This window comes from Gavialis gangeticus, unplaced genomic scaffold (genome assembly GCF_001723915.1).
Source record: "Gavialis gangeticus isolate Ggan-Ray unplaced genomic scaffold, GavGan_comp1, whole genome shotgun sequence".
NCBI classification, from domain to species: domain Eukaryota; kingdom Metazoa; phylum Chordata; order Crocodylia; family Gavialidae; genus Gavialis; species Gavialis gangeticus.
In genome coordinates this window covers 43,364,029-43,388,666 of record NW_017729030.1, presented here as the reverse complement: position 1 = coordinate 43,388,666, position 24,638 = coordinate 43,364,029, and the positions used below count along the sequence as shown (strand labels likewise).

At 42.8% G+C, this 24,638-nt stretch overlaps 1 protein-coding gene across 5 annotated transcripts in view; it reads left to right on the top strand.

Moving 5' to 3' along the window:
• The first annotated feature begins 848 nt into the window (after positions 1 to 848).
• CLGN (calmegin) overlaps positions 849 to 24,638 on the top strand; it is an 85,283-nt gene continuing 61,493 nt past the window's right edge. For 3 of the 5 annotated variants that reach the window (XM_019522115.1, XM_019522112.1, XM_019522116.1), the window contains exons 1-4: positions 866 to 954; positions 11,094 to 11,264; positions 15,296 to 15,366; positions 20,036 to 20,094. In XM_019522115.1, coding sequence (XP_019377660.1) covers positions 11,103 to 11,264; positions 15,296 to 15,366; positions 20,036 to 20,094 — 292 coding nt within the window. In that variant the 5' untranslated portion in view covers positions 866 to 954; positions 11,094 to 11,102. Of the gene's footprint in view, positions 955 to 11,067; positions 11,265 to 15,295; positions 15,367 to 20,035; positions 20,095 to 24,638 lie in introns of all 5 variants that reach the window. The other 2 variants (XM_019522114.1, XM_019522117.1) reach the window with 2 other exon arrangements.

Genomic DNA, 24,638 nt, shown 5'->3' with positions numbered 1-24,638 from the left:
AAGCACAGCCCTAACACATTTTGGCTTAACAAGTACATCAGACCCATTTGTACTTGTGACAAGGCAGTCAGCACACCACCACACAGGCTCCCCCCAGGCCACTACAAAAGTCCCCTGCTTTCCAAATCTTTTTATACAATAAGCAAAACGAATTACATATTCCATCTGTATCTTGATGGGGGCTGGAGCATCCAGGGGTGCTGTGAGGTCCTTTGAAGGGTGCTGCAAGGTGTGAGGTGATAAAATTGCAGGCTCAGATTCAGGCTACCTGGCTGCTCCCCTTCCTCCCCCCACCCAGTGCCCGACCCCTGTGCCAGGAGGTAAGCACCACACTCAACCAGTTCCTTTTTGAATTGGGGGGGGGGCGGGAGGGGGCTGCTCAGTTCCCAAGCCTGATGGGGTGGGGGCGGGGAAGCCCCGAGTGTAGAAAGCCTGAGCCCCGCTAATATAAGGTGGAGCTTCCCCCAGGCGGCGGCGGCAGGAAGACTCATTCAAATCCCGAGGGCCGAGCAGGGAGGGCAGCTCCCGAGACCAGTGATAGCGGGTCCGGCCCATTCATAGGCTAGGACTTGACTAAATCTCTGCGCTTGCAGAGACGCCGGCCCGCCACTGCCTAGCTCAGCACGCGTCGCGTTCTGATAGCTGCGGACTGAGCCACGATTGGCCGCGGCTAGACGCCACGCTGCCCTTTGATTGGCGTGAGTTCTCCCACCTCCCCGCGCGCCTGCGTTCCGATTGGCTCGGCCTGTCAGTGCCGGAGGCGGATTGGCTACGGCTTCGCCCTGTCGAGTAGTCTGATTGGCTCGGGCGGGGAGGCGCGCGCGTGCCACAGAGAGCACCTGCTCCTCGGCGCCTGCATCCCTCTGAGCTTCGGGCAGGTGGCGCATGCGCCGTTTGGGCTGAGGAAAAGCAGCTGGGCTTTGCCAGTGAGCGGCTTGCGGGACTGGCTCGCCGGTAAATCCGCGCGGGCCCGGGCTGGAATGGGGGGGAGGGGGCGCGACGCCGTGTGAAAGGGGCACGCGGGCAGAGCCTGGAGGACCACCCCCACGGGGACGCTTGCGCAGAGGCCTTAATCCCTGCGGGAGGCTGCCGCCCCTCCCTCTCCCCCTGAGGCGGGGGCTGCGTGGCGCGGCCGTTGAGAGCCGTTGGAACGGGGCGGCCCTGAGCTTTGTGAGCCCGCCCCCCTGAGGTGGGGGCTGATGCGCGGCTCGGCAGTTGGGGCCGTTCGAACGCCGCAGCCCTGAGCGTTCTGAGCCCGCTCCTCTCCCCGCGGTGGGGGCTCGCGCAGGCCCCGGCCCCCGCTCCTGCCCCCCGCCCAGCAGCGGTTAGCTGCTTTCCGTGGGGGGCATAAGCAGGACCCCTAATTCCTCGGCCGAGGAGCAGTTTGCGCGGGCTGGGGAGCGCAGAGGGTTAATCCGAGCCCATCGCTTCTCTCGTGTCGCCGCTGCTAAGCGATGAGATCAGATGATACAATCCTTCCCCCGAGGGAGGAGGAGGAGCCCTGGCTCTAGCATCCTTCTGATGCCTTGCCCTCCAGATGAGCTTATTTGTGGTGTGCTGAGAAGCTCTGTTTCATTCCAGCACTTTATGCTAGTGTTGGATCCTTGTGATCCAGATTCAAGTGAACTCATGGTCCGCTAGCAGCCCAGAATGCCTTACATCTCCCTGGCAAACCCCACCTCACAGGGTGGGTAGGCTAGCCTTGGCCGAAGCTGTGTGCCCCAGCGGAGCAGGGAGGCATGCTTTAGGGCCCACCCCCAGCCTGTGGCCTGGGACACTGCAGGCATGTGGCTGCATTTCCAGAATCAAAAGTGAATGTCTGTTCACCTGCTTATCAGTTCAATATACGCAGCTTAAATTAACCCGCAAAGGTTGAATTGATTCAGCCTCGGGCTTTTTGATGGTCTGTGCTTAGTTTGGGGGCTTCTGTGGTGCAGCTGCAGAAACCCAACAGCCAGAGCTGGCCTCGTGGAGAGGGGCTGCCAGACCAGGCAGTGCTCAAGTAAAGCTCATGTTTTTTCTTGACAAGGAGCATAGTGTTTCACTCCATTCTTCATTGGAGTTTGCAGCAAGAGAAGGTGAAGCACGTGTTTGACGCAGGCACTCAGAAAGGGAAGTGCTGCCAGTGAAGTAGCTGTTCCTGGGTATTATTTTGGGAACAAGAAGAAGGTGCAAGTTGATGGAAGGAAGCTTAGGTGGAGTAAGAGTGAGATGGCGCACAAGTGGAGATGGAAGGAGGAAGTGTGGATGTAGTCTGAAGGGCATTGTGTGTAACCCTGGGAGACCCCTAGAGAGTGGTCTTATGGGTTTGGGAGTAGGCTGGAAGAGTTTTAGAGCTGTGAGCAAGGAGGCTCTAGTGGTTTGGATTTTTTTTTCCTGTGCTTGAAAAAGATTTGATTGCCTTCTTGTGAACAGAAGTACATGAAAGAAACCTGATTCTACTACCAATCACTACACCTTACTGGAGTAATTAACAAGGCCCACATTTTGTTTAGCTGCTCAGGTAAAAAGGGACAATGCTAGCAGTCTTGTAAACTGAAGGTTGAAGGATACTACGGTTTAATGGTATTTCTGTGCTGCTTTAGCAGTGAGCATGGTCGCTGCCCTGTGTGCACCCAAGCCCACAAGCTGTGTCACATACATGGCTCTTAAAACAGCCTGAGCATGGTGCTAGGACTTGTGCTTAGGACTATTTCTGAGGCATCTGTACTACTTAATTTATGGGCTTGCATGTATATGTACTGGGCATAGGTAAGTATGGCTTATTTCTCACTGACACTTTTGGGATTGCTTTGGAGGTGGTATAGATGTATCCTAGGGACCCACTCTAGAGAAGAGTACTGTAGGAGTTGCCCTGCTTTCCATTAGAATTTGCTCTCATCTAGGTGAGATTAGTTCTATCAAGTTGTCTGGATTGGTTCATAGTTTTCTCTTAAAGCTTTTGTTAGCTAGAGCAAGTTTACTGTAATTATAAATGTCATCTAAAACAAAAATCCAAGTTTCACTTCCTGTTAGGTGGGTAAATAACATGTCCAAAGCTAAAGTTAACCATAAAAATAACGTTTAGGGCTGCTTGTGTAGAATTTTAGGGCACCTATACACGTGCATTGAGGCTGCTCTGATGTGTTGTCTGCTGAAGCATGGTAATTACTGTGCTCCAGTAGACTCCAGCATTACTCGCATCAGTGTCCCCACGTGGAAAAATGGCAGTGGGGTGCTTTAACTAAAGCTTGTTAGACAAGCTTTAGTTGAAGTGCCCTCGCTGCCATTTTAAGCATAGAGATGCTGATGCATGTCGTGCTCTGGGAGCTTTGATTGGAGTGGCTCTTGGAGCCATTCTAATTAAAGCACCCTGCCTCCTGGAGCACGTGTATAAATGCCCTTAGATCCTACTGTCCTCTCTACAACTCACTGTCCTTCTGAGCCTGCCCCATGCTTTAACCACTTAGATCCATGACTGATGTTACGTTTGTCATGTGTTATGTACAGTATTGCACAATAAATTATAATGTGCCAGATTTATCCTTGCATAAAATTGGTGAATCGGCCATAAAGAAGTTGACTGTTGAAGCAGAAACATCTTTGTGGTGCAGAAGGATCCTGCAATATCATTGTGTGGCCAGTTGGCATGTTATGATTTGTTATGCAACGTTTGCATACAATTTGCAGCAAATATAACATCTGCAGGGCTTTATGCTCTGTTGCAGTTCTGCTCAAACAGGATTATGGGCTTCTGTTTGACAACTGTGGAGGGCCTGCCTTCTTTTTTAGTCCAGTAGCTTAGTGGTTTATGTACTTCCCAAGGGAGTAGGAGGCTCCAGTTCTAGCTTCATCCTCTTTCAAGCCCCCTTTCAGGTAGTTGAAGGCTGCTATTAAGTCTCCTCTTCTTTAGCCTAAATAAGCGCAGTTCTCCCAGTCTTTCCTCATAAATCATGTCCTTCAGCCCCTCACCATTTTTGTTGCCGTCCACTGGACTCTCCAATTTGTCCACATCCTTTTGATAGTGGGGGGTCCAACACTGAACAGTACTCCAGATGTGGCCTCACCTGTGCTGAATAGAGGGAAATAATCACTTCCCTTGACCTTCTGGCAACACATCTATCAATGCAGCACATTTTGCTGTTAGTCTTCTTGGCAACCAGGGCACACTGCTGGCTCATATTCAGCTTATTGACCACTGTAACCCCCAGGTCTTTTTCTGCAGAGCTGCTGCCCAGCGAGTCAGCCCCCAGCCTGAACTGGTGCATGGGATTGTTCCAGTGCAGGACTTTGCACTTGTCCTTGTTGAACCTCATGGGATTCCTTTTGGCCCAATCCTCCAATTTGTGTAGATCACTCTGAATCCTAGCCTTACCCTATCTATTACTTCCCCTGCACTTGGTGTCATCTGCAGATTTGCAGAGGATGCACTCTATACCATCTTCCAGGTCACTTATAGAACAAAACTGGCTCCAGGACTGACCCCTGGGGCCCTCCACTTGATGCCAGCTGCCATCTAGACATCAAGCCATTGATTGCTAATATATCCCCTCTCAGGGGTGATACGTAGGGGATGTATGTGTAGCCCCTGAGCATGGCAGTGCACCCCCTGCAAAAAGGCGCCGCTGACAGTGGGTGGCGCCTACAGGTGGTCGCTGCTCACCACCCTGGCACTGATGCCACTGGCAGTGTCTGCAGGCAGTCCACTATTGCCACGGGTGGTTGCCGCTCCTGGTCAGCCCTTGCCACAACCTCCCTTCCCCCCGCCACTGATAATGCTGGCAATGGGAGCTCTATGTTTATTGTCGCCAGCACAGATGTGCCCCCCCAGCCACCAGGGGTACGCGCCATTCATGTCCTCTCTTGTGTCTGTCCAACCCCTGCCTCTTACTTTGCAGCTGCTCTGGCTCTGGTTCTGCCAGGGGCGTGGAGCACCTGGCTCAGCCAGGCAGTAGTGGTGGCTCTGGCTTCAGCTTCCAGCCCAGGTCTGGCTCAGAGGCCCAGCAGCTTGCCGCAGCACACTGCACAACTCTTCCCTCTTCTCCCCAGGCTCTGTGCGCCCCTTCCCCAGCCTTATACTGTGCAGAACTAACTTATGTTCTGTTGTGGCTTTTGCTGGATGAATACAAAATTTGTGTTATGGGGCCCAACAGAACCAAGTTGGAAGGCAGCTATTCTCCTGTTCAATGACTATGAAGAAATAAACATCTGAAGCATGCAGAAAGGATGTTTCTGACAAACATTTGAGGTTAAAATCCTGACTTTATTCAAGCCTCTGGAAGTTTAAAGAGGTTCAGACCTAGGTCTGGGTGACAAAATGATTCCTTGTTCTCTTTCTGTGATCTCATTATTCTGGCTTCAGAATTTTTAAATAAAATATTAATTCCAGAAACAGTTAAATATACTGTTGAAGTGTCAAAGCAAATTTGTTGGCTGATGGTTAATATTTTTTCTGCTTTATAAAAAAGCTGTTGTGCATGGTTTGCAGAGTTCCATTTTCAAGAGCCCCAGGAGCTGTGGTAAGATCAAGATTAGATGTTCTTTCAAATTATTTTGGTGGCTTGAAGAGATGAATGAAAGATACCTGGTTTCATAGTTTGTGTATATTGTTAGGGGGAAATCTACTTGAGGGGTGCATGATTAATGATCTTAAATAGCTTCCATATGTCTGTTGCCAGCAAGTGGCAAGTGAGCCAGCTGGTCTACAGACTTATTTTGCATTGTGTGGGTGTTGTTCTGACAAAGGCCTTGACTCTTCAGGAATCAAAAATTTTGCAGCCTTATTCTAATCTGTTCTCAGTGTTCTTTCTTTTCTGGTAGCATATGTATGCTATTGTTGCCCAGTGGTCACTTGTGATGTAGAAATGTGAATATTTCTCAAGAGTTTTTAATTAGGGCATCAATGCCAGCTTTGAAAATCATCATCAGAATTTTAAATAGATTAGGGGAACATAGGCTGGAATCCAAGTGGGAGGCTGAAAAGGTCTCATGCTTCTAATAGTAAAATATTTGTGGAGTTTTGAAAAAAAATGACAGGTGATGACTTTCTAACAAAGTATTGCAACCAATTCAAGGTAATACTCTATTATTCCTCTTTCTGATGGATAAGGACTGATCTCTGAACTTAACATGGGTACAGGTAATCATTTTAACTTCATTTGTTATGTATAAATGGAATTTTAGGTCTAACCAGTAATGTACATGCTTAAGGCTGATTCCTTTTCTCCCCTTTCTCCCAAAAGCTCAAAACAGTCATGATGAAAATTCAGTGGGAGGAAAACTTTAAAAATGAAATGATAATTGGGACTTACCCAAAAGAAACACAATCCTGCAAAGGCATAAGAAGCTTCTTTTGTAAAAACCATCTTGATTAAGAGAAATGAAAAAAGCAATTAAAAATAAAATACCAGTATGTTCACAGAGAAGTTGATAGCAGTGAATACAAATTGAGAGTTAAGAAATGAAAACCACTGATTTTCTATCCATGTAGCAAAATTACCAAATCTATCAGCAGTATTCAGGACAAGTAGTAAAAGAAAGGTCAATCATAATTTCAGTCAAGGCAGAAATATTTAATAAAAAGTAGTACTCTGTTTGGGAAGAAGTAGGATTTTTTTTCATATCTCACAAAGTTGTCAATTCTAGTAATAGGTAAGAGCATGTTAAACAGAAATTAAGTATTCTTAAATCTTCTGTGCTAGGTAACTAATATTCAGCAACATAAGAGAAGTGGTCAGGTGTTCTCCGAATCACTAATATTAATTTATTTGTTTTTATATGTGGCTTGTACTACTGGAAAGTTTCCAGATGAATAGAAGGAAGGAGAAAGAAACCTTTGTGCCAGTAGTTAAAGGTAAATGGAAAGGCCTATGAAACTATATGTCAGTTAGAGTGATATCAGTCTCATCAAAATTTTGGAAAGGTTGACCTGGGATGTAGTTAATGGAGAGTTCCAGAATGGTAGTATAGTTGATGTTGGTCAGTATAGTTTTATGGAAAACAGGTTTTATCAAACAAGTGGTGCTTTCAATGAGGTTACAAGATTGGCTGATAAGATCAACTGACAAAAAAGCTAGACTTCTGTAAAGTATTTGGCTCAGTTCTGCCTGACATTCTGGTAAAATAAAGTAGCATTATACAAAATGAGTACTATTCCTATCAAATAAATAGATCTAAACAAGTAATTGCAAATCCCTTTCCTGTGGGGATGTTTCTAGTGGAGACTGCAGTCATTAGTTCTTGACTCAATCCTATTAAATATCTTTATCTGCACTCTAGAAGCATGTTTACAGTAACTGCTGGCAAACATCACACATGATTAGTGCAATAGTGAAAAAACAAAATGAAGGGGTTATGAATTATACCATATGTTGTGGATTGCTTAGAAAGATGGGCTTGTTTGAACAACCTGAATTTTTAACACAGCAGAATGCACAGCCATATTTAAGAAAAATGAATGTAGGCCACACTTAGGATGCACAGTACCCTGGAATGCAGTGACACTTGAGGTCACCATAGATAAAGTGAATGTGAGCTCCCAGTGTGATGATAGTATAAGGTGAATATGTAAGCAGGGAAATATCAAGTAGGACAAGGGAGGTGAAACCACTTGTGTATATGGCAATAGTGATACTTTTTCTGGACTGTATGGTTCAGCTCTGGTGTCCTCAGTTGAAAAGGGATGTTTGGAAGTTAAAAAATTCGTAGAAAAGGTATAAGAATAATTCATGGTGTAGAAGTGTGCCTTGTAGCAAGCAAATATGAATCAGTTCTTTATCCAAAAGAAAGTTTAAGTAATTTGATCATATTCTACACAAGGTAAAGGACTACATGGGGAAGACTTCTGATAGTAGATGCTTCTTTAAGATAATGGCGTAATGACATCCAATGGTCGGAAGCTGAAGCTGAACAAACAAAAACCAGAAACAAGGTGCATGTTTTTGACAGTATAATTAACCATGAGAACAGTTAGGGGTATGGTTGATTCCTCATTACTTGACATTTTGGTTTAAAAGGCATGTTCAAATGAAATTTAAGGGCATATTACAGGAATTGCTGGGTGAGGCTTCTCTTAAGTAGAAAGCTAGACTAAATGAGCAAACTAAACCTTCTAGTGTAAAGAACTATGGAACAATAGGTCTGTAAAATGAGGGCTTAGGAAATTGGAAAATGGGACTTCTAAGAATTCTCTCTTGCGCAAGTTATTTGTTGCCCTACAGTTATGAGCAGTGCAAAGTAATGAAGGACATCTTTCAGAATCTGCAGGGACTGCTCCAGGGCTGTCATTTTGGGGTGGTTAAGAGGTGGGTAGCTGTTAAAATCGTACCATATTGACACACATCCAAAATGAGGCTTTTTTCCCCTTCCATTCAGCATAGGAGAAGTGCCTTGTCTTGGATTTGAGTACAAGCAAAGGAGAGCAGCTCCTCCTCCCTCCCCCTGCCACCTGCCTCCCACAGCTTCTGTCCCCTGCCTCCCGCTGCCTGTGCCCCTTTTCCCTTGCTGCTGCTGCTGCCTACCTTCCTGTTGCATCTCCTTGGGCATGGAGCACATGAACACTCTAGCCCCTGCATAGCCATGCAGCAGCAGCAACTCTAGCCCTGTTCCAGGGCTGGAGCTAGAGCTACCACTGCCACAGCAGATGCTGCTGTGCTGGAGTGGGGCTGGATCTGGAGCTGCAATGGGAAGGTAAACAGTAGTGGTGGTGGGGTTGAGGGGGTGACTGTCATGACTGTTCTATAAAGCAGGGCGTCCTCGGAGGAGTCCAGCCAACCTAGTAGAGTATTCTTTATATATCCATGGATGGGCATTAACACTAGACTCTGGAAATGGCTTCCACATCCCCTCCATACATGCAGAACATACTTACTGTTCCAGCAAAGGATTCTATGTATGAGAGTGTCACAAGGACAGAAATTGACTGTCTACGTAGTTGCCCAGTATTAGACAGCATCAGCATTTTGAGCTGCAGATGGGAGGTGTTAACATGAAGTAAAGAGTTCTGTGTCCAGTTTTGGGCTCCACATTCAAAAAGGATGCGGAGAAGCTTGAGAGAGTCCAGAGAAGAGCCATGTGCATGATCAGAGGTCAGGAAAACAGACCTTACGATGACAGGCTGAGAGCCATGGGGCTCTTTAGCCTGGAAAAGCACAGGCTCAGGGGTGATCTGATGGGCACCTATAAGTTTATCAGGGGTGACCACCAGGATCTGGGGGAATGTTTGTTCACCAGAGCGCCCCAAGGGATGATGAGGTCGAACGGTCATAAACTACTGCGAGACTGTTTCAGGCTGGACATAAGGAAGAATTTCTTTAGTGTCCGAGCCCCAAAGGTCTGGAACAGTCTGCCGTCGGAGGTGGTTCAAGCACCTACTCTGAACACCTTCAAGAGCAAATTGGATGCTTATCTTGCTGGGATCCTATGACCCCAGCTGACTTCCTGCCCTTTGGGCAGGGGGCTAGACTCGATGATCTTCTGAGGTCCCTTCCAGCCCTAATGTCTATGAAATCTAGAAAATCTATGAAATTCATTGGAAGAATGGAGTTTGTGGGTTGGAGCTGAGGTATGTCACCACTTGCAAAAATGAGCAAAAGTGGTTGCAACCCAAATGTTTGGCTTGATAAATAAACTTAATCATTGTTCTGAGTAGTCAGAAGGAAGATAATTAACTAGTAGATTTTTAAATTTTGGAGCATCTTTGTGTTGAAGGGGGCCTTTAAAATGAGATGCGTGGTAAAATATGGAAAGGATATTGGAGAATATTTTTGGTTAGTTAATTATGAATTGCTGACACAGCAGCTGAACAATGGGAAGAGACAGTTCCTTTCAATATATATTTTTCGTAGTCGTTCACCTAGTTTAATGGAGATTAAAATGCCCTTTTTCTTCAACTGGACTATAATGGTCTTACTAAATTTGGAGACCCATGTAGGAGAAATGGTATCAGATGGCTTTATTGAAATAGAAACTATTTATGTTTCTTTACCCGTGTTGAAAGCAAAGACCAAAATCCAGTATTTTCCACCAAAAGGAATGCCCTCACTACTGAGCCATGGAGTCGGTCTACCTCTTCCTTGCTTTCAGCCTGGTTAGGGTACGGTGTAGGGTAAGGTGTGAGATGTGGGTTTGAGCACCATCAGGCTAGTGAGGGTCTAGAACTTACATATCCCACTGCCTTGACAAATGCTCTAACAATGACCAGGGGTTTCAGGCATGCAGCCCACATCTGATCTGGGCCAGGGAGCTGTTCTTTCCTACCCATTGGGCTTTCGGCAGGCCAAGGAATTTGGTGGCAGGGCTTGCTACAGAATCCAGGGCTACAGGCTTCCATTGGACATGTCTGTTGGCAGCAAATGGGCGAGTGAGGGTTGAACCAACATAGTCCTGCTTGGCCTGCCACCCGTTGGCCTGGTGCTGTTTGGTGCATCACTAACCTACTACAACTGCTTCCACTGCTTGCCCTGTTGTTTCCAAGTCCTGATCTGGACTATGAGCTCTTCCACTATATGAATCTGGTCTGGGGTGAGTGGGTGAGTTTGTTACCTCTGGAATAGAAAGTGAGGCTTTTCCAGTGCTTTAAAAGAAAAAAAGGAAACCTTGCTTGTGGCTTGTACACAAAGGGGTTACAAGGTGAACCTCTAGATTGGGTTTAAGGGCTGTGAATCCCTGTTTAATATAACTGCCAACCACAACTCTGAGTTGGGAATGTAAGTCGTCTGGGAGAGAAGTGAGATTTTTCAGACGTACCCTTCTCTATATTTTAGGCATTCCCACCCCTTAGCCTGCTAAGTGGTATGAATCCCAGTCACAGGTAGCCTCTTCTCCGTATCTGTAGTTTAGGGACCTGTAGCATCCAACTTGGGTTTGTGAATTCCATTTCTGCAGCTGGGCATCTGACTTTGATATGGCATGTTGAATGTTCCCACACCTAAGAGATCCTTTGAATCTTGCTCTACATATTTTTTTAATTATATCCAGCTTTCTCCAGTGTTATCTTTACATGGCTTTTATCTATAGTTGTAGCCATGATATTAATATAAGCTATGTAAAATAATAGATTGTTAACATAAACTATAAATATTTTTGCAGTGAAAACATACTTATTAATTCTGAAGATAACCAAAATGCAGTTCCAATGGGATTGGCTATGTCTGAGTGTCCTGCTATTTAGCTCAGTAACTGCAGAGTTTGAGAATGAAGAAATCCAAGATGCAGATGTTGAGGTAGAAGATTTTGACAAGACCTCACAAGAAACTGATGTTGACGAAGGCAGAACATCTTTAGAGGTAAGATTATAGGTGATATGACTCAAAGCATAAGTTATAAGATGAGTGGTTCTGTGTCATAAGAGATTTAACAATGAATACATTTTAAATAGAACAGTTTAGCATATAATGACAAGTCATATGAAGCAACTGGATTATTTTTTCAGTTGCTGTATGACACTGGAATCATGCATAAGACTTGCTCTGACAATCTACCAGAGTGGAAAATAGGGCCTTCCATTGCCTGGGGTAGAATGTGCCTAGAGCCTACATTGACACAGAATGTGCCTGATAAATGAATTGCAGGGATTATTTATGCTGAAGGCAGGACCCTTTAAGGCCTTTTAAGTACTTTTGGGTACAACAGACTAAAGACTTGGGTTGCTGGAAATTAAACAGCAAATGTTGCTTGGATTTATCTCTGTTTCAATTTTGGTTCAGCTTCTGGGGCTTTTGATTATGACTTTTACTCTTATCCCCCAGCATTACTTTGAGGATTTCTTTTTAAATTTTACTGCTTTTTTTTATATGAGGTGGGGAAAGTAGGAAGGTTGACAAAATACAGCAATAGGGTTTTTTCTTTTGTCAAAAAGTAAAGTACAGTTGTAACAGCATCAACATGTGGGGGAGGAGACAAGAAAATGAAAATCAACATGGCCAGACACAAACATTACACTTTTACTGGTAATTTTAACAAAAATTTGGTGCACACAGACTGGTTTAGAAATGGCAGAACCCAGTCTAAGATTGCACCCCTCTTCCCCCCAGGAAGGGCCAAATGTGGGTTCTGTTCTCTACCAATCCATACTGTGCCACTTGCGGAAAACTGTAACTTAGACCGATTCTGCCTTAGGCTTTTTTAATGTCTGTATCTTGCCCATAAGAAAATAAATAAAGAGAGAATAGAAGATCAGGATGAGTTAGAGCAAGTTCACTAAACTATCCCTAGGTTTCCCTTTAAGTGAATGTTCTCACATACAGCTTTTTAATAGGTTTTTGCCAGCTGCTGTTATCCTGCATAGGGGCAGTTGTCTTCTTTGAATATATCTGTGTAGTTGTGTAAACATATTGTTCAAACACTTTGAACACATACAACCTGAAAGGAGAATCAGGGTGTTCCTTTTATGAACAACTTCAGAGTATCCAGCAAGGTAAAATTTAGATTATCATTCAATTATTGTCGCATTTTTTGCAATTCAAGTACCCCAAATGAGATCTCACCAGGGCAGTGTACAGTACAAGGTATAAGATGATCTGAACATTTCTGGGTAAAGCAGGATATATATCTAAATAATAATAAGATACTTTCCTACTACTACTGGAAATATTTTTTTCTGATACATCCTAGGATTGCTTTCATCTTTTCACAGATACATCACACTGATAAGTCATTATGTGATCAACTAGTTCAGCTTGGTCTCCTTTTGTGTTGCTTCCAGCTGATAACTTTTATGAGTTGGTTATCAGTCCCTATGTGCATTCCCAGGAAGTTTGACTACTGAGTTTTGTTTAATTACCATTATGATTCTATGAGGACTAGAGACTGATTACTTTGGTCCTCAGACTCATCCAGTTCTTAGCGTACAATACCTTGACCCTCCTTTTTGTTGACAGTGACTCCCAACTTTGTCTTCAGCAAATTTCATTGGCCCGCTGTACTTTTTTGTGCTATATTCGTGAAAATATTAAATTGCTTGGTTCCTTGTGGGAGCTTCAACATTACTTATGCTAAGAAAATGATCTGGACCATCTGATATCTTAATCAAAATTATAGTTTATTGGTTAGCATTGTTTTGAAATTAGTGGTTTAGATCATTAATGGTCTAAAGCACTTCTTTAAAATCTAAAAATGGATTCCTTTGTTTGTAGGCAGGTGAAATCTGGGGCAGCTTGAAGTGTCTTTGGAGAGTTGGAGTCCAGGTCATAGGAGAAAAGCTAGAACAGGTTTCTTAATAGGAGTTTTCTGCTTTAAAGAATACACAATACAATAGATTTAATGGATAGCTATTCCATGCAGAAGGCAGAAAAGATGTTTCTTTTGGGTCTGTCTTCCCTCCTCTAGTCAGCAGATTTTCCCTGATGGACAGTGTTAGTGTTTCCAGACTTCTTCCTGTGGGATAGCATAAAATGCTTTTGAACGTCTCACATTTTATTTTTAAAATCCACATCTTTTTTCCCTCCCTCTCCTTCATAGTAAAAAAACAGAGAAAAGAAGGTCTTTTCTGGAGCTCTTGGTGGAGGTTACGTAGGTCCTTGTCATTAATGGCACCTCTCTTTTTTCCTAGCATGTTTTGTTGGGTTAGAGGCAATGCTTGTTCCTACTCATAGCTTCAACAGTTTCTCTCTCCATTTCTTCCATTTTCCCAATAGGCAACATCAACTATCTGGGGAACACTTCTTGCTAGCCAGGTTTGGACTTGTTTATAGCTTCCTTGTTCTTCTTTAACTGTTCATCTGTTGTGCCTTCCCAGCATTGGTTCCAATAATTGGAAGGAAGGAGACGCTCCATATCTGTCTCCGGTGGGGTTTCTTACTATCCCAGATGGTCTGGGACAGTTCTAGCACCAGTGTCCTATTTTTTTCATATCCTTCCCAATACTAGTCATCCATGTCATTGGTCTGCATATTTCTGGATTTGAGAAGAAAACTCAGAATTTGGTTTTAGTGTGGTGCCTACCTTCAAATTACTGTGGTTAATAGATGCTTCAGTGTCACGTGCCTTTATTTAGGAAATAAAATTTGGTCTCTTACACACTCAGATATGATATCTTTTTTCCAAGCCCTGTGGGAAAAGATCTTTATTTCTGAAATCCTTATTTTTTTTTTAAAGTTCATAACTTCGTTTGTTTAGGTACAGAGTGGAAAAGGTGTCTGAATTGCTGTTCTGAGCAGTTCTATCTCATTTTTTTCCCCATCCTTGTGAAATCTTATCTCTTTGTCCTTTCAAGTGTTTGCCTGATAGCCTTTTTTGTAACCTGTTTACCAGTTTTGGATATCTCTGCCATGTCTAAATGACAGAGGTCAGAATTGGCCAAGACTCCAGAACTTCTCCTGTGGATTTGCAACGTATATTTTCTCCTCAAGGACAGGTTGGATGGAAAAAAATGTGAAACTTCCAGTGACACATCAAGTAGAACAGTTGAGTCTGATCGTGATAGTATGGTACAAGCCTTTTTGAATGCTCAGTAGAATCTTTTATGTTTCTTGACAATATGCTTTATTCCTAGTTGTCCTGTCAAATGGTGAAATAAACTGAGGGCCTTTTTAGATTAGAAAAACTTAGCCATCATTTTTAGCTGGATGTCATCAGACTTTCTTGTGATTCTTGTCAAACGATAGATCTCAGAACAAACTTACCTAAAGTTTTATGTAAGTGTGGTTTGTTTTGGTTTTTTTTTTGTCTGCAGTTTTTGGATGCAGATTTCTTCCCTTGTTCTGCTATAATGATATTCTTTTATTTAAAAAAAAGTTAAGAGTTTTAGAAAATTCATTTATTTTTATTAGATGGTTCATATAAATAAGATGTAACATATCACATTTTTCCTGTGAATTGCTTCCTTAACATGACGATTTAATATGCAAAATCTTAGCCTATTGTTAAACACCTCCAATTGAAATGCTAGTGTCATTTCTATTTTTAGAATAGAGCACTAATATTCTTTGCCTGTCTCATAGTTTGGCTTGTTCAGAGTAATCCAGTATGGGGCCTGGACGTCTATAATCTAATTTTTAAAAGGCAATATATGTTTACCAGGAGTTTGACTTTAAATAAATTAGTTAAAACAGAAAACATAAGAATGCAAAGACATCAAGACATTTCTTAGAAAAGATTGTGTTTGCTCAAGTAGTAAGGGCTGACTATATGTGAGAGAGGACAGTTGATTGATCAGGCATTTCTTGCTCAGGTATGGTACAACAGAAAACTCTTGCTCTTCATAATCCTAACATGTATGTACATGTAATAAATGTGTTTGCTTGCTTTTAGAGCTATGATAATGTTTCAACCAATAATAATAATTTTAATTATTGGACATTTTCTTTAAAATCTTTAGGTTGTATACAAGACTCCAAAGCCTATCGGAGAAGTGTATTTTACAGAAACCTTTGATGGAGTATTGACTGGGTAAGTATGCTTAAAAGAAAGCTTTATGAATTTTGAATTGTAACATTTTGAATAACTGATAACAGCTAGAAATGATTCACTCATGCCAGCTTGTTCTTTAATAACTTTGTCAAAAAGAAGTCTGAAATGAAGATCAAGGAGGTTGTCCAGTAGGTCTCATTTCAAACGGAGGATTCTTCCTATTTGTTCTGGTGCATTTTCCAGAGTAGTTTTAAGCATCTTAAATAATGGGGTTTCAGGCTCAACATTCAGATGTCAGACTGTAGAATAATCTGTAGCGAGAAAAACCTCCCTTAGAATTAATTTTTCCCATTACTTCCCATGTGCCACTTCATATGATCAAAAAAGGATTAGATATTTATATCAGAGAGAAGTAGGACTGGAAGGAACCTCCATAGGCCATCTAATCCAACCCCGTGCGTGAGGCAGGATCATCCTTTAACTATCCTGTACAAATCCATTGTCTAATCTATTAGCAAAACTACGCAGTCAACCCTAACAGCCACAAGACAACACGCTAATCTGCCACAGGTAAAGTAGGGGGGACCACAGCGACCAAAATCCTGCTGCTGCAAGGATTGTTTTAATACTTGAGAGAGATCCAAGGAAGAGGTCCTCACCTCCCACTGCAAAGGAAGGCAAAAATCCCCACAGTCCATACCAATCTGACAATGGGGTAAAAATCCTTTCTGACCCCAAATATGGTGATTGGTCTGACCCTGAACAGATGAGTAAGACCCCCTAGCCCGTAGGAAGTTGGGTGCCACCTGAAGTGGTAACTAGAATGAAAACCTACCAGCTTTGCCTTAAACCCACATAGTGTTTTTATTTTATCCCTGCAAATTTTCAGTACAGACATTCTGTTCAGATATTAGTTAATCCTGTACTAAGTGAGCTTTTTTAAATTGGTTGACTTGGATGCTGTCTTCAGGCATTGTGTTTTCTATGCTAGCTCAATCCTCCATTTTTAATCTTTTATTTTACGGAGACACTCTTGGTTTTTAACTACTCTACAGTGTAAGATTGAGACCAGGTTCCCAAGGTTATACAGAAACTTCCTTTTTCTCACCTTGGAATTGCAGCAGTAATTTCTTTATCTACTAATCTTGTTCTCTGATTCTGTTGCATCTTTTGTTGCCTTTTCTGATTTCTCTGCCATGCTTTGTGTTTGCTTTTCATATGCAAAGAATTAGCTATAAGTATATTTGCATTGGTCCCTACCCTTCACAGGAGCATTTAATAAGACATGGTTAACATTGTGTTAAACAGGTTTAACAGAGCCTGTCTTGGGAAGATTGAGAGAAAGTGGCTTCCAAAAATGAAATTATCTCAAGAGAAGATGCTCTGCCAGCATCTCACTATGAGAACAGCAGCCTGAGTGATTCACTTCGCTGTGGTGATTTATCATAGCGGGGTAACCAGATCCCCAATTTCTTGGTTTTTAAAAGTTGAAAAGGAAGTTGTTGCTGATCACAGGTTTTTGGATAAATATGCTCAAACATGCAGGCCCACTTAATAGAGACTGTATCAAATGGGGGAAGGACCAGGGTCTAATTTACTGACTGTGGTATAAAACTTTTTCTGTCTATAATATTACTGAGTAATGCTGGCTGAAACTCCGAGTGGAGAATGTTTGTCCTCTTAAGACATTTTTCTGTTTCCTTGCAAAATAAAGCTATTTCCAAAGTAACATGAAAACTGTTCATGATGAGAGAAACTAATTGATGACCATGAAGAGATAGCAAGGAGATCAAACTGTTAGCTTGAACAGTTCATTTGTGCAATACTGCAAATGTTGTGCTTGAATACTTAATGTCATCTGACTTCATGCTGCAGCTAGTCAAACTTTGTATAAGCCTTCTGCTGCTGACCTTCTTGCAGTCATCTCTTTCGCTTCATTTGTTGTATCATCTGTGTGTAGTGACCTGTAAAAACAAAGTTAGTGGAGAAAGCACTATTAAGAACAACAAAGTTCTGGAGGAAGAAGAAAATATTTGAAGTCCACCAAATTTATTAGTGGAGATGCCTGTACATGAGTCAGCCTTACTCTCAAAGCTCTCTGAAACTTACTTGTTTTCATATGCTGAAGCATTAACAATGGGTCCATTACTCTTCTACAACAGGTGATCCTAACTTCAGATCAAAGGAGATCATGCTGTATTTGGGATGGGCAATATCGCCAGTATCCATTTGTAATCTAAGTATGAGTTCCAATAGTTTGTCCTTTCCCTATATTGTAGCTGTGTTTAGCTTGCAAGGTGTGATCTTTGGCTACTGGAATTTTACCAAACACTTAGGATCATAGGATCATAAAAATTTAGGTCTGGAAGAGACCTCACAGGGTCATCTAATCCAGCCCTCTGCTCAAGGCGCAGTCATCCTGACTAAACCATCCCAGCCAAGTGTTGGTCTAACTTGCTCTTAACCTTTCAGGGGTGGAGATACCGCAGTTTCTCTAGGTAGCCTTTTCTAATGCATAACTACCCTCATAGTTAGAAAGTTACTTCTAATCCAAGACCTAAATTTCCCCTGCTAAAGCTTGAGGCCATTGCTCCTAGTCCTCTCCCCTGTGTGCTTGAATGAGGGAAAAAGGAGTGAGTGTTCAAGCAGCAAGTTGAGTTGATGTAAAAACATTAAAGAGAGATCACAAAAGCATGCAGTTAAGGCAATGGGAGCCAGCGTTTTTAAGTCTGAGGCAAATTATAGCCCAGCATTGTCCGTGGTCCCTGACTGCCACTCTGATCCCTATTCTCTGCCCTCTCTGCTGCTCTGCTGCCTGTCACCTCAATCTGCTGCATACCATGCAGAGGGTGCCTATGCTACTTGTGCTGCCCGTGCCACTTGTAGTAGTGGGGGAAACGTAAATGTTAATTAGAGCAGCACAGAGAAAAATACACTTTAAAGCTATTTGGGGAATGAAGGTAGTGTGTTCAAGAAAGGAAAGGAAAATTCATTTTTTAAATACCAAATAGTATATTGGTATTTTGTACTAATAGTACACTGTAATTGAAACAGCTTGTAACTGATTTATTCCTTAAATGTTAGAGGGAGATTTAGTGTGTGACTTGGAAATTAAGAGATGTGGTGGCATAAGTGTCTTTTATTCTTGTTAGTAAGTATTACTTATGTTATCTCTTGTGGCAGTATCCTCTTTCTGTTGGTCCAGAACTAAATAGACTTCCAGACCTTTACACCAGTGCACTTTTTTTAGATCCTTTTGGGCATCTCAGGATAGTTTTACTTTGCTCTTGCTGAGAAACCGTTCTGACTGGAGAGCATTGGCTGCATGTCTTCATATCCGTTTTGTAGAACTCTGGAGCAGGAGGCCACATTGACTGCACAGTGCTGAACCACCCCAAAAAGGATGTGGGACTTGGAGCACTTCAAATGCATGTCTGTCAGTGCAGTGACTTTGAAAGGAAGTCTCCAATTTAAAAAAAAAATCTGTAACGCAAGGTTTCTGAATGTCAAGAGCCCTGAGGAACAGGGCATGAATCAACCTTGGTGATTTTGTTATTAAGGAATTCATCTTCTTTCCTCCCACACTCCCATCCAAGGGGTAGGCTTGGTTTCTTTTGGCAATGGAGGCAAATGACAAAATATTATTTTGGTATTTTCACTGCTTATCTGACTATTCAGTGCACTGCAGGTCTTCTCCAAATTGCTCTGTATTTTGTACTTCTTGCAGAAAGTCGAAAGTAGAGTAGGCTTTGTGTCATCTTCCTAACATCAGAGGTGTCTCAAGTACCAAAACAAGTGTGCTTCCAGAAGTGTGCTGGCTTTGTAGTATTGGAGGTCAATTTTTTTTGTCCTTTAGTGATCCTGATACAGTAAATATACAGTTAATGGTTAGCATATAACTATAGATTAATTAAATTTCTTTTAAAGGCATGATCCCACCATGTCACAAGAAAATGGTGTTAAGATCTGTTTAGGTACCTTAACTGAGTATTTTCTTTCCTTAAAAGATTTGAAATTTTTTTTTAATTTAAACTTTGAATTTTCTGGGTAAATAATTCTTCATTTTGAGACTAATGATTTTTATTATGTAAATAACTAATATTTACTTTCAACATTAAAACCCGTTTAAAGCTGGAATGTATTTGAGAATTAAATTACTTTTGAATAATTCATTTTTTACTGCTTGCTAGGACTTTGGAGTTAATAATAAATATCCTTTAGTTTATACCAATCTATCTAGGGAAAACAAAAATATTATTTCTTATGTTCTTTAAATTTCAAAAAGATCTGTGTTTAATATGGTTTAACAACTCTGCCAACAACTTAAACATGTAAAAAGCCAATGTAATTCTTACTCTATGCATTAAATCAGTGAGGCTAACCTTTTTTGGCAGGGTGCCACAAATTAGCCCTGCATCCTCCTCAAATGCATCTCAATCCCCTTCTGCCTGATTTTCTGCTCTGCTTTCTGTTCCCAGCCCTAAATTCTGTTTCTCTACTGTTCTGCTTTCTTCCCTGTGCTCCCTGCCTGATTTGCTCCTTTGCTGGGCTGCCTGTCTCTCCTCCCTTATTGGCTGCATACCCCACACAGAGGTTGCCTGTGCCACATGTGGCACCTTTGCTGCAAGTTGGCAACCTCTAAGTTAAATGATGTTTTTTATTACGTTTTCTTAGTACTTGTTTTAAAAACACTGTTTTTCTTTTGTAGGTGGGTGTTGTCAAAAACCAAGAAAGAAGACACAGATGAAAATATAGCTAAATATGATGGTAATTCTTTTAATTTTAAATTTGGATTTATTCATGCTATGTAGGTTCTGTTTCTCAAAAAATATTGTAACTTCAATTCTAATTTACATTATTACCTTATTTAGAGACATATTTACAATGGGTAAAAAAAAAAAAAAAAAAAAAGCCTTAACTTGAAAGCTGTATATTTGTATCCTGGAAGTTGAATGAAATATAGAAAATTTCCAGCTATTTGGATGGAATGTTTTTTGTTAACAAGCAGTGACGTTAGAAGCAATTTTGAACATTCTTGCTGCATTAGAGCAATATGTTTAGTGTATACTGATGACTTAGTAGTTGGTATAATATGCATGGTAACGTGATGCTTTCTCAAAATTTCCAATACATCAGAAAGATTGCTTAGCTGTTGTTGCAATTAAATTTTACTGCATCAATTCACTCCAGTTTTAATGAATTAAGATACGTGCCCTTAGCAACTTTTTAATATTGACAAATATCTCCTGATTTGTTAGTTGATGTTGCCAAAAAGCCACAAGAGTTAACCTCAGGAATATATCAGGAACTATGTGATACGTTTATTTATCTGTGTAGGGTTATATGGTTCCTTATGTGCAGCATATTTTTTACTTCAAGTATTATAATAGGTTATAGGTAGTAATGGAAAGGCTTCTCTGGATTTTTTTCTTTTTTTGGTCCTGCACATTGCCTGTTAAAGTCTTGCTTTGGGAAATAGCCTGAATGTGACTCTGTAGTGCATCTGCACTTTTTACTGTGGTTAACAGAGGCATGATCAGTGGCAATAACTTTAATTCATTATGGAGTAGAGAGAACAAATTGAGTTTTTCCTACAACAAAAGGAGAATAGGGATTGCTTGCTTTTGTGTCCAATTAAAGAAACGTGCATGGAGATGGTCGGGAAGGTAACTTGCAGGCTTCCGTTGATAAAATATCATAGAATGGATACTTAAGTTTTATCTGACGCTTGTATAAACTCTCTTAAGAAGTTGCATAGGTAGGTACAAGTGCAGTTGTTAAGAAGCTTGCAAGAGGTTAAAAGTATAAGTAATACTGGAATAAAGACTCAAACCTTGTGCATTTTAAAATACTTGAGAAAGCTAAGCCATTTCCCCCCGTATAGATGGTCTAATAAAATATATCAGATTTACCCACAGAACCTTGTCAAGCTATTTCCTAAGTACTTGTATCTGTCCTGCCTGCCCTCCCTCATTCCCTTCAGGTTGAATCAAGTATCTTACTTGGTTAGTAGCAGTACCTTAGCATCAATAAGAGTGGCAAAAGAACAGGTTAGGGACTGTTTAGAAAAGCTGGAGATTTATAAGTCCATGAAGCTGGATGGAATGCACCCAAGAGTGCTGAGGGAGTTGGCTGATGTGATTGCAGAGCCGCTGGCTATCATCTATGAAAACTCATGGTGATTGGAAGAGGTTCTGGATGATTGGAAAGGGGCAAATATAGTGCCCATCTTTAAGAAAGTGAAGAAGGAGGGTGCCTAATTAGCTCCTCAGTGTATGTCCCAGCATCTACATGTGTGGCCCTATTAGGTCACAGTAAACTAATAAACTCAGCCACAGGTTAGTACTTGTAAATACAAATACTATCCTGCGGCAGAGATTTTTAGTGCGCAGCAGCACACTTATAGAAGCTGACAGGGCTGGCTGGGGCACCTAGGGTGCTTCATTGTAGGGGCTGCCTGCTAGCTAGCCTCACACTAGAGCACCCTTGTGGCGCAGCCAGCCCCTCCACAGCATGTTGAGCCAGCTTAGAGGAGCCCTGGGCTGGTAGGCTGACCCCCTGGATCCCCTGCCAGCCAGGGCTGCTCCAACTCTGCTCAACGTGCTGTGATCCCAGACGCACTTGTAAATGCAGCATCCAGGAGCAATGAACTGTAGCACAATATGTTCCATGGTTAATTGCTTTGAATTAAACTGCATATGTAGATGCTAGGGCTGTGTGAAACGGCTATGCTTCGTTTCTGTTTCAGATTCAGCCATTTTGGAGGACAGCGATTTGTTTTTGTGTTTCGGATCACTGTTCCATTTTGATTTGGCTGAATCTGTTTCGGAGATTTGGAGTGGCTGGGGAGATGCAGGCACAGCCGAGTGGCTGCAGGTTCTCCTGCAGCTTCTCCTGCTGTGCCTACCTCTGGCCTAGTGCAGGGAGCCATGGGAGAAGTCCCCATGGCTGCCCTGCCTGGCCCCATCCTCCTGGCATTTAAAAAACAAAAAGCTGTGCACTGACTGGCTGCAGCAGCGGCAGTCAGAGCCTCTGAGGGCTTGTGGAAGAGTCCCCGCACGCAGTGAGGGGCAGCAAAGATCCCCACCACCCCCCACTTGTCATCCATGTGGCAGCTGCCCCATGGCACAGGTGCAGCACGGCTTGGCAGGGTGCCGCGCACTGTCTGGGAGCTGGGGTGGCACCAGCGGTGAGCTGGAGCCCAGCACTGCTTAGCCCCAGTGGCCTCAGCTCCCAGAGAGCGCGCAGCAACCTGCTGAGCTGCGCTGCACCTGCATGATGCGACAGCTGCCGTGCAGGTGCCAGGCTGGGGGGGAAGGTGATCCCTGCTGCCCCCACTGCCTTGCGCTGTGTGGGGGAACTCTGCCATGAGCTCTCAGAGGCCCTGATTGCCATTGCTGCAGCCAGTGAGTATGGGGCTTTTTTAAGGGCCAGGAGGCTGGGGCCGGGCAGGGCAGCCGTGGGGGCTTCTCCTGCAGCTTCTCCAGCTGTGCTTGCCTCTCCCCAAATGGGCAGCCACGGGAGAAGCCCCTATGGCTGCCCTGCCTGTCCCCATGCCCTGCCTCCAGCCACCCGGCACTTTAAAAAGAGGGCTGCTGGGCTGTGCTGGACTATTTCCATGGGGTGTCTCCGAAATATTCTGAAATGTTTTGGATGGTTTCATTTCATTTTGGAGATGTTTCAGAGCGTTTCGTTTTGGATTGGGTGTTTCAGGCACTGAAACTGACCAAAATGCCTCCAAAATGAAATGGCTGCCGAAATTTTGCACATCCTTAGTAGACGCACCCATTGTGTGCCACATCAGGTATTATTTGAAGTGAGTGAAGGGGACCAGGTTCCATTTCTCTGGAAGAGAAGTTTTACTTGCACTAAAGTATTTAATAATTACTATAATTTTCTACATTGGTAAAAATATTTTTTTATGTCAAAATCACCTTTTCAGCCTTTGGAATTGTAGGGAGGGTGTTCTTGTTAAAATTTGATGGGTGTTGCATCTGTGGCCCCTGGCAGATGTTAAAATAATGGCACAATTGGGATTTGAGGAATTTTATGCCCCCTTCTCAAAATTGCTTGTTCTGCCATACCACATGATTACATCACCTCCAGAAAGCCCTTGACACTTCCCTGTTCATACTGATACTGGCTTTCATTCAGAGCCATGATGTGTAGTATCAACTGTCTTCATGTTAGGATAGTCCTTGAGCTGCTTGTTTTCCAGGAATGAGAATCTTGTACCTATCTAGAGAAGGTAAGGTTGCTTACTTTGTAACTTTTCTTCTTTTAAAATACCTAGTTTGATAATAAGCTGCACTTTTTGAAAGGTAGCTAGGTTGCACAGTACCTTGTTGTTGCTGTCCTTATGAATGGTGACAGTGGAGACAAACTTCTGTCAATCTAGTGTTATGCAATATAGGTTTCAACAGGATTCACAGAAATATTCTTCAGGTCTGAGGAAAAAACCAGGATAGCTAGAGCTAAAAACAGTCTGCAGAGATGTAGAAGCTTAAGGATTTTGCTCCACCTCAGGACCAGCAACCCCCAACACACATAAAGGCTTGGCAGCACCAAACTGACTAGTGCCATGAATGAAAGGGACCTGGAAGTAATAATAGACCACAGTATGAATATGAGGCAGCAGTGCGATGCTGTAGCCAGTAGGGCAAATAATACTCTGGCATGCGTCAATCAATGCATCTCCAGCAAAGCTAGAGAAGTGATTCTTCCTCTTTGCTCAGCACTAGTGAGACCACAGATGGAGTACTGCATCCAGTTCTGGGCACCACACTTTAACAAGGCTGTGGACAAGCTTGAGAGAGTCCAGAGAAGAGCCACCCATATGATATGAGTCTTAAAAGGCAAGCCATGTGAGGAAGGATCTGAGGCAAAGGCTGAGAGGGGACCTGTTAGCATCTTACCGCTACACTAGGGGAGTACATCAAGGGCTCGGTGAACAATTGTTCACCAGGGCACCCGAGCGGAAAACCAGGAGTAATGGCCACAAACTCCTGGAAGATCAATCCAGCCTCAGCGGTAGGAAAAGCGTCTTCACAGTCAAGGTGTCCAGACTGTGGAATAAACTTCCTCCAGGGGTGGTGCAATAGCTTACCCTGGAAATCTTCAAGAAACTAGGGAGTCACCTTGCTGGGGTCACCTGACCCCCAGTTGTCTTTTTCCTGCTTGATGCAGGAGGCTGGACCCAATGATCTTCCAGGGTCCCTTCCAGCCTTATAATCTATGAATCTAGGGGGTTTTGAATTGGAGAAGCAAGAAGGGATGCAGTATATTTTTTTTTAAAAATCTGTAAAATCATA